The sequence below is a fragment of the Alosa alosa genome, chromosome 8 (assembly GCF_017589495.1).
Source record: "Alosa alosa isolate M-15738 ecotype Scorff River chromosome 8, AALO_Geno_1.1, whole genome shotgun sequence".
NCBI lineage: Eukaryota > Metazoa > Chordata > Actinopteri > Clupeiformes > Clupeidae > Alosa > Alosa alosa.
In genome coordinates this window covers 7575458-7585457 of record NC_063196.1, presented here as the reverse complement: position 1 = coordinate 7585457, position 10000 = coordinate 7575458, and the positions used below count along the sequence as shown (strand labels likewise).

Here is a 10000-nt window from a genome sequence, read left to right as displayed (position 1 = left end):
ATGAAAAGGACAGTCTCAACAGAGACTAGAATATGTAATCAACGTTGAGACAATCATAAAGACAATAACTCTACCAATTGAATACACTTGTCATTCTAAGTGGTGATCCGACCCTCTGTGTCCTCTTTTCATGTCTGGTTGAGCCAATGCTCCAACAGTGCAGGCCTTGCTCAATGCACTGGTTAATGGCACACACCTGGAGTTTGGCTATGTATGGGCTTGTTTCTCTCTCTCTCTCTGTGTAGGTCATTTCTCTGTTAGGGGCATTTCCATTAGGCACTCCTCTCCCACCAGCTTTCTCTGTCCCCAATTACACAATACATTCTTCCCTTACATGTTCTCCCCTAGACATCCTATTTTTCAGACTGCAGTTCTTTATTATTTTTAATGACTTTTGAATAAATATATTTTGGTTGACCATTGTTGTCCGTCTCCCTCTTTTTTGATGTGGTTCTGAGCCAGTCATAACAACTGGCCTGCGATTGCATTTCCTACATGCATGTGGTCTAGAAGTTTCTTTGAAATCAAAAAACAAGATAATGTGAGTGCGTGTTGCTGAGTGGGCTTCTCATGGGAGAGGAGAAGTGGCTCTGGTGAGCCCAGCTCAATGGTACTCCGTCTCTGGCTCGACGCGTCTCAATGCGTTTTAATTAGCGCCGGGCGTATTGTATTTACCAGAGCCTGGTGGAGACCAGAGACTCATTTCCAAGCCGACGGGGGAGCGGCGTTTTTTAATTTGTGAAAATGATAACCGCTTTGTAGAAGGGTCACAGGAACCCTATCGCCGCGTGGCGGAATGGGAAGAACACGGCGGGGGGCCTCGGAATACTCAGCTTTGAATGGCCATTTAGCGCTCCGGATCTGGGAGCAGATGGCGACTGTAGCCGACGGGCTCGGACGATTCCCTTTGATCCGACTCTTCCCCTTTTCCTCCTCACTGTCCCCACCCCACTCCCTTATTCAACTCAACCCCAAAAAAAAAAAAAAAAAAAAAAAAAAAAAAGATTAGAAGATCAGACAGTTTTCTCTGTGCCAGTCCTCTGAAGAATGACCATTCAGCTCGTTCATTTTGTACAGATCAACCCCAACTCCTCCCTTCCTCGCCAACTCCCAAACATAATTCTATTAGACGCCTGGCGAGCCTCTCTCTCTTTCTCCATCGCTCTCCTCCCTTTCTCTCTCTCTCTCTCCCTCTGTCACGTTGCTCTGGATGACGGCTACAGGTCCAGCACACTGATATTTTCTGGGGCAACCGACTGGAATTAAAATCTCTGTAAATGGAAGGAAAAGACAGAAAAACAGATATGTAGACAGACTGGAAAAAAAGAGAGAGCAAGGGAGAGGATGGGAAAGAGAGAGAGAGAGAGAGAGAGAGAGAGAGAGAGAGAGAGAGAGAGAGAGAGAGAGAGAGAGAGAGAGAGAAGAGAGGGAGAGAGAGAGAGAAGAGAGGGAGAGTGAGAGAGAGAGAGAGAGAAGAGAGGGAGAGGCTGAATGAGAGAGACAGAGGATGAGAGAGAGAGAGAGAAGAGAGGGAGAGGCTGAATGAGAGAGACAGAGGATAAGAGAGAAAGAGAGAGAGGTGAAGAGTAGAAGAAAGAGAGATATTATTAGAATATGACACATACACACATATACTGCACACACACACACACATACACACACACACACACACACACACACACACACACACACACACACACACACACAAAACTGTGCTCTGCATGGAGTAATTGAAGACGCTGGGAGGGAATGTCTGATGCGTGAGCTTCCAAGCGAAACTCAGATTAGAGCATATGGGCTCTGTCTATGGTAAGTAAGATGTCATAAGACATCATAAAAAGACCTTAAGCCGATGACCAGGGTGTGAATTTAGCATTATATAAAACCCTAAAGCAGGCCTTTCTGATGTTAGTTTAGCATCACACAAAAACCTAAAGCAGGCTTTTCTGATGTTAGTTTAGTATCGTATAAAAGCCTAAATTAGGCATTTCTGTTGGTTTAGTTTCAGATAAGGCTTGTATCCGCTTGGAAAAACAGTTTATTCAACAGTTTATTTGTTGAAATGGGTGAGACTAAGGGATAGACAGTAAGTGAACAATCAAGAGAGGGAGAATGGGAGCAAGAGTGAGAGAAAAAGAGAGAGAGAGAGACAGAATGAGAGAGAGAGAAAGAGGGAGGATGGGAGCAAGACTGGGAGAAAGACAGAGAAAGAGAGAGAGACTGAGAGAAAAATATGACAGATGTGTGAGTGACAGCCCTAACATGCAGTTGTGACAGCCCTAACATGCACCTCCACCAAGCAAGCACACACACACACACACACACACACACACACACACACACACACACACAGCTTGCGTGCTACACCCCATCCACTAGTGTCAATGTTAATTTCAAAAGCTCCCACATGACTATCACATTTATGAACATTAGGTAAACACGCAAACACACACACTCACGAAAAAAGACAAACACACACACTCACGAAAAAAGACAAACACACACACACACACACACACACACACACACACACACACACACACCCCTTAGCACTGTGGTGTCCCTCCTTTCCACAGCTCCAGCCATCCCTAAAGTGTGAAATTGTAAGCTGGCATTTAGCACCACTGAAACAAAGGCTCGGCCTTCAGACACACACACACACACACTCACACTCACTCATGTGATCTGCCTGTTGTCTGCAAACACGGCGGGGAATGCAATGCGGGAGTGATGTGGAAGAGAGAGAGAGAGAGAGAGAGAGAGAAAGAGGGAAAGAGAGAATGAGAGGAAAGAGCAGAGACCAGAGGGGGTGTGATGAGTGTTGTCGGCATCCTGGCTAATTATGGGTGTCGTCTCCAAGCTGGATTTCAAATACCATGCCTCGGCACCTGAGCATAAAAGCCCTCAGAGAGAGAGAGAGAGAGTGTGTGTGTGTGTGTGTGTGTGAGAGAGAGAGAGAGAGAGAGAGAGAGAGGAAGAGAGAACGAGAGAACTCCTGCTTTCTTCTCCCCTGTCCTCTCTCTTTTCCTCCCTCTCTCTCCGTCGCTCTCCATCTCTCTCTCCCTCCATTTCTCTCTATAGCTGCCTCTCCGTTCTCTCCGTTCACTCCCACTCCTCTCTTTCCCTCTCTGCCTCTCTACTCATCCCCCTCTCCCTCTCCATCTCTCTCACCCTGCTGCTTTTCCTGGTTAATTACCCCCTCCACCTGGGAAGCTCTAGGGAGGAACAAACAGAATTGCCTGACTCTGAAACATCTCCGGAGTTCCTGGGGTTGCTGTGGTTCACGTGCTTGATGTTCCTTTACAGCACCGACATCACAGCTTGGGGCGCTGGTAGCATAGTGGCTAAAAAGCGGCTAGCAAGCAGTAGTCAGAAAAGTTGTGGGTACAATTCCAGACTGCCACCGTTGTGCCCTTGTAATAACTGACGTATTTAAGTCGCTTTGAATAAAAAATGTCAGCCAAAAGAATAAGCAAGTCAGTCAGCCTTGGGCAGGGGTTTAGTGGTAAAATAAGAGGTGGGTAAACTACATTATTACACGGCTCTTCAGAGTGCTGCAGAATGCTCCATTCACTTGAATGGGCCTTCCCAACGTTCGGTGGTCTGCTAATTCTCCATAACAGACCTTTGCTAGGTATAACAGACCGCTGTCAAGGAAAATGGGCTTTGTGCTTCTAATTTACGTCTTTCATATTACTGCGCAAGGACTGGAACTTCATTCAAAAGTGAAAGTACACGGTTGATCAGCTGTTTTCTAAAGAATGTTTGATTCAAGATCAGCGTGTGCTATTGCGAACTATTTGTTTCTCAGCAAAAGCCACGATGAAACGGTAACAAATAGCCTAGGCTATGTAGGCTAAAGAAGTCACATCGTGGGGAGTTTATTGTTTTTCATTTTACGTATACATTCTGTGATCACGGTAAGGTGGACTGCATCATGCGGTATCAGATTTTTTTAAAAAGGCATTCAGAACATGTTTGATGATGCTGGAGGTTATTGTCCAATGTTTAGAACAATACCAGTGGTATTAAATTGTCCCTAGAGTGTTGATGAGTGTACATATTGTGAATGTGTATAATACAGTGTGATTTTTAATTGATAAAAGTTGCAATTGGTGAATAAACTCTTTTCAGAGGTGGATAAACTCTAATAAGAGGTGGATAAACTATATTTCTGAAATGTCAGAGGTGGGTAAACTGTGTTTACTTGCGTTTAGCCTCCACTGCATCCCTGGCCTTGGGAAAGTGTGAGTCTGAGCTGGGAGTCACTTTGGATTAAAGTATCTGCACAAGTGTAATACATGTAGATATTTAGACCATAAGCGTAGTGAAGAGTTTTATGGTCTGTAATGACCAATAACTGGTGGATCTGATGCATACAGGTTGCAGGGTGAACTCAGTCACATCCTCTGTATTCACTGGAACATGTATTACTATAAGATTTATACAGTAAGAGGTGTACTGGGCCTGTTATGAAATTGAGTTGAAGTATATTAGGCCAGTTGCTCCTACTCTTCCAAATAGAGAAAAGGACCTGTGGTGAGTCTACTGTATTGCCTTGTGATAGGGGGACCTTCTGACAGGTGACAGGGTGGAACATTTTAAAAACCGCAGAACACATTTTAGGACTACAGAACACATATTATTACTTATGTGTTCTCACTGCTGTCTGGACCTGCTGTCTCTGTGACTTCTGCAACATGCGTATGTGATGTTAGGGTGTTATGTAAGAACTACCCAGTGCCTGTGTCTTAATAAAGCATTGAGTGTGGCGAAGAGTGCTCATTTACTTTAAAGACACAGAGCTGTAATGTGCCCTGCTGCACGACCCCTTCAAGAGCGTCTTCCTGGATAACTGAAGTCCTTTAAAAATAGAAGTCTCAGGCTGTGTGCTAATCTGGCTTTTCTGAAGTCAAAACCAGCCAAACTCTGGGTGGGCGGGGATCCATTGTGAGTGTGTGAGGGGTCCATGTAGTTATGGCTTCAGTGCCACCCCTACTGACTTGACATATAACACACCCTAGCTGGGCTGAAGTGTGTGACACATATAATCCCAGCACTATGGAATAAAGAAACAACACCAAGAGCTGGTAAGCATTTTCTTGGCAATGGGATGTTTATCTGAAGTGTTACAGTAGTTATAGTATATAGTATACCGTAATAGGGCAAATAGAGCGAATAGATCTACTCACACTCTTACCTGTGTGAAAAAGAATGAATAAATTTACTCACACTCTGACCTATGTGAGGGGCGAAAAGATCTACTCACACTCTGACATATGTGAGGGGCAAATAGATCTACTTACAGAGTAACCTATGTGAGGGGCGAATAGATCTACTCACACTCTGACCTATGTGAGGGTAGAAATAGATCTACTCACACTCTGACCTATGTGAGGGGTGAATAGATCTACTTACACAGTGACCTATGTGAGGGGCGAATAGATCTACTCACACTCTGACCTATGTGAGGGGCGAATAGATCTACTTACACAGTGACCTATGTGAGGGGCGAATAGATCTACTCACACTCTGACCTATGTGAGGGGTAAATAGATCTACTCACACTCTGACCTATGTGAGGGTAGAAATAGATCTACTCATACTCTTACTTATGTGAGGGGCGAATAGATCTACTCGTACTCTTATCTATGTGAGGGGCGAATAGATCTACTCACACTCTGACCTATGTGAGGGGCGAATAGATCTACTCGTACTCTTATCTATGTGAGGGGCGAATAGATCTACTCACACTCTTACCTGTGTGAAGAAGGGCTCGTAGATCTCCACCCCCTTGTCGGAGCCCTGTGAGAGCACCTCGCGGCCGCGGTGCCAGCTATAGCGCACCGGAGGGTTGGAGTTGGCCACGCAGCGCAAGAACACCGTGCGCTCATAGTAGAACTGCTCCTTGGCCTCGCCGATACTCTGGTGCACGGTCACTATCGGGGGGTCAAGGTCTACGGGGCAGAGGAGAGGGAGAAAAACAGAGGTTAGAGGTCAAATGACAAAGTTCAAGATTGTGTTCTCAGTGCATACAGGGAGAGGAGAGTTCAAAGTTCACAGTTCATGGCATAAAAAAGGGAGAAGAAGAGACACTGTCAGTCTTTACAGGTCAAAGTTCAAAGCTTCATCAGCAGAGGGGACTCAAAGGGGAGAAGAGAAAAAAAATCAAGAGTCAAAGTTCAAAGGTCAAGGCTTTATCAGGGGAGGCAGGTGTAGGGAAAGTTATACTGTAGCACATCAAAACTCAGCGGTTATGGATAAAGGAAAGGAGAAAACTGTACTGTACTCTATTAGGCCGAAGAACAAAGTTCAAAGGTCAGATCAGGAGAGGCAGGTAAGTGTAAGTGTAAGAATAAGGAAAGTGACACTGTAACAGGCCAATGATCAAGGCTTTATCATCATCATCAAGGTCCAGTGTTGAGGAGTGGCTATCACCATGGAGACATTTAATAACAACCCTTACAGGAGCCAATCAAACACTGAGATGATAACTCATTACCCTCACAATTTTTCCTTTTTTTCTGCCCTCTGCTGCTGTGGAGATGGATGTTTAAGGCCAGAGGAGAGGAGAGGAGAGGAGAGGACAGGAGAGGAGAGAAAAATGAGAGGAAAGGAGAGAAGAGGCGAGAGGAGAGGAGGGGAGGTTATGTCAGGAAAGCAAGGAACTCTCATTTAAAATACAAGTTACAAGTTGCATTCTTAAAACTCCAAAACAAAAACCAACAAAAATCCAAAACAAAGCACTCAAACACAAGGCTTACCTCCAAAAAGGAGAGCTGTGTGTGTGTGTGTGTGTGTGTGTGTGTGTGAGTGTGTGTGTGTGTGTGTGTGTTTGTATGGTGCAGCAGACTCGTTGATAAATGAGCTGACATGACCTGGCCCTCAGACTGGGTAGACGCGAGAACATCTGTCTACATGAATCACCAACATGCTCCACACACACACACACACACACACACACACACACACACACACACACAATCACAATCACACACTACACCAGTCACACACATACATACACACACTATCTACACAGACACATAGAAACACACACTATGCCACTCTTATAAACTCCACACAGATACACTGACACTAGTCACACACACACACACACACACACATACAATATGCAAACACAGACACACATTCCAATCATTCCAAGCTCCGCACACACACACACTTGTAAACCTGTGTGCTTCCTAAACACATCACCTAATGTCTGTCACACACACACACACACACACACACACACACACACACACACACACACACACCACAGACACACACCCACTCACACTCACCCTTCACTCACTCAGACAAACCCCCACTGGTCAATGAAGAGAGATTCATTGACATATCACTTCTAAAAATGTAATTAAATACCGACTGGTGTTTAAACGTACAAAATGTTTCCGACTGGTTCGCTGAGGTATAGTATATAAGTATATATACTCTTTTGATCCCGTGAGGGAAATTTGGTCTCTGCATTTATCCCAATCCGTGAATTAGTGAAACACACAGTGAACACACAGTGAGGTGAAGCACACACTAATCCCGGCGCAGTGAGCTGCCTGCATCAACAGCAGCGCTCGGGGAGCAGTGAGGGGTTAGGTGCCTTGCTCAAGGGCACTTCAGCCGTTCCTACTGGTCGTGGTTAGAACCGGGAACCCTCCGGTTCCAAGTCCGAAGACTTAATCATCTCTCCACCTGACGCACTCAGTCCAGCTAAAAGCTATTCAGAAGAACTCTGATGCCATTTCACATGCTAATACAGCCTTTCCCTACACATCCACTTGCATAGCGGAGTGACTGAGGGCGAGACATTTCCATTAGCTGGCCAAGCTCGGCGCCGTACTATCGGTCACCCAGCAGTGGCTAACGGCGCATTTAAAAGGACACATGTCCAAGGCATTACAGATCTGCGCCGACCAAATCACAAATGATTACTGCTGACCTTTTTCGTTTGAGAGAGTTCATAACTGGTCTAATAAACAAGCCCCTTCTCTGTCTCTCTCTCTCTCTCTCTCTCTCACACACACACACACACACACACACACACACTCAACTATGCTCACAGCAGAAATGGAAATATAAAACACATCGCAACTGTTAATCGATGAGCAGGGCCATTAAGTGGGCTGCCAACTAGATGAAGTGTGTAAGTGTTTGAGTGTGTATGTGTGTGTGTGTGTGCGAAAGAGAGAGAGAGAGAGAGAGACAGTGTGTGTATGTGTGTGTGTGTGTGTGTGTGTAGAGAGAGAGAGAGAGAGAGAGAGAGAGAGAGAGAGAGAGAGAGAGAGAGAGAGAGACAGTGTGTGTATGTGTGTGTGTGTGTGCGAAAGAGAGAGAGAGAGAGAGAGAGAGAGAGAGAGAGAGAGAGAGAGAGAGAGAGAGAGAGTGTGTGTGTGTGTGTGTGTGTGTGTGTGTGTGTGTGTGTGTGTGTGTGTGTGTGTGTGCGAGTAAGTGGCAAATGCACGTTGGAGAATGCTAATACCAGACTTTCATTAAGACACATTCTGCCCCACAGCCCCTTAATCAAAATCTAGAGGCGGTCAATACTTCATCCGGCGTCCATTACAGCACGGAGGTAAGAGCAATTACCTCCACGAGCTCCTAACGGCACTGCAGAGAGCAGCGACCAGAGAGGGGGGTGAAGATATAGAGAGATAAGAGAGGAGAGAGAGATATATAGAGAGGGGGGATGCAGATGGGAAAAGGGATGCTATATTTTTCTCTCTTTTCACAATGCTGTATCGTGTGTTGAGGTCACACACACTGACACACACACACACACACACACACACACCTCCAGAATGGACTCCATTTGCCGGTTAATTTATCCAAGAGGGGAAAAAAACCCAGTGTGTGCACACACAGGGATGCGTGCATGTATGTATGTATGCGCCAGTGTTTCCGTTGTCCGGTAATTACCGGACATTGGCCGGAAAAAAAATGAAATGTCCGACAAAATTAAATCTCTCCGGTCAAATTGAAATTGGCTAATAATCCCGTCCCCTAACGCAATCTGAATTTGAGAATAAGCTTTAATATGTAAACCTATATTATACGTCCTCTGGCTATGTTTTTAAATGAACAGGCTCTACCGTTTGAAAAGTAAGCTATTAAACAACACACATAGCCTATGCTGCATTTCAAATAGGAAGCGCACGCTTAAAACGTCCATGTTAAACAACGAACAAAAATGAGTGAGGCGGTTCAAACATGGCCAGGCCCAGACAGACTAGCCTTAAAAGTTTTTTCAGAGGCCAGACGCGATGGATGATGATAAATTGGTAACGTCTGAAGCCTCAGATGTCCGGTCAACTCCACCACCACCAGAAAAAAAGCAGAAGTGTCGGGCGTATCTGTCGGAATCTGTGACATTGGAAGTGGAGTTGCGGGGGGTGCGGCCGCTCCAAGACACTGTCATTCTCCGTGTACACTGGAAATGCAAAGTGTTCTTTACCCAAAGCATACAGTAGGCCTATGCGTTCTCTGTCTATGATCTGCAGGGTTAGGGCCTCCTCGACGAGGCGATTACTGGTCCGCGGATAATTTCTGGCACAATTAAACGGTATCATAGAACCGCGTGCGAAAGAAAAAGAAACTAAACATTTCCCAGAATAGGAAACATTTTTTAATTTATTGTTATCAAATAAAGAGGCATAGCATTAGGGGGTAGTGGTGTGAGCGCTCATTCTTGTGTGTGCGCATCTGTGTAAGTTAAACAGTCACCACTGGAGATAACATGGGTAGCAGCAACAAACAACGTAGCCTTTTTAAAACAACGAACAAAGCGGACTCTTGCTGTCCATGAAAAGATACTGGCTAGATCTTGTTAGGCATGTTAAGTTATGGGCTTCACTGTAACTGTGAACCACAGAGCTTAGGTTTCATCATCTCCTCCCCAGTGTCCCGGGCAGAGAGGTGTCTCTAGTCTGGGAGGATTCAGCTCATGGAGGGGAGAGCAGCTGGCTCCCCACCTAGCCATGACTCA

At 45.4% G+C, this 10000-nt stretch overlaps 1 protein-coding gene across 1 annotated transcript in view; it reads right to left on the bottom strand.

Moving 5' to 3' along the window:
- The window catches only part of LOC125299176 (MAM domain-containing glycosylphosphatidylinositol anchor protein 2-like), a 214908-nt gene that overhangs the window by 98692 nt on the left and 106216 nt on the right, over positions 1-10000 (bottom strand). The window contains 1 exon segment of the mRNA XM_048250330.1: positions 5761-5957. Coding sequence (XP_048106287.1) covers positions 5761-5957 — 197 coding nt within the window.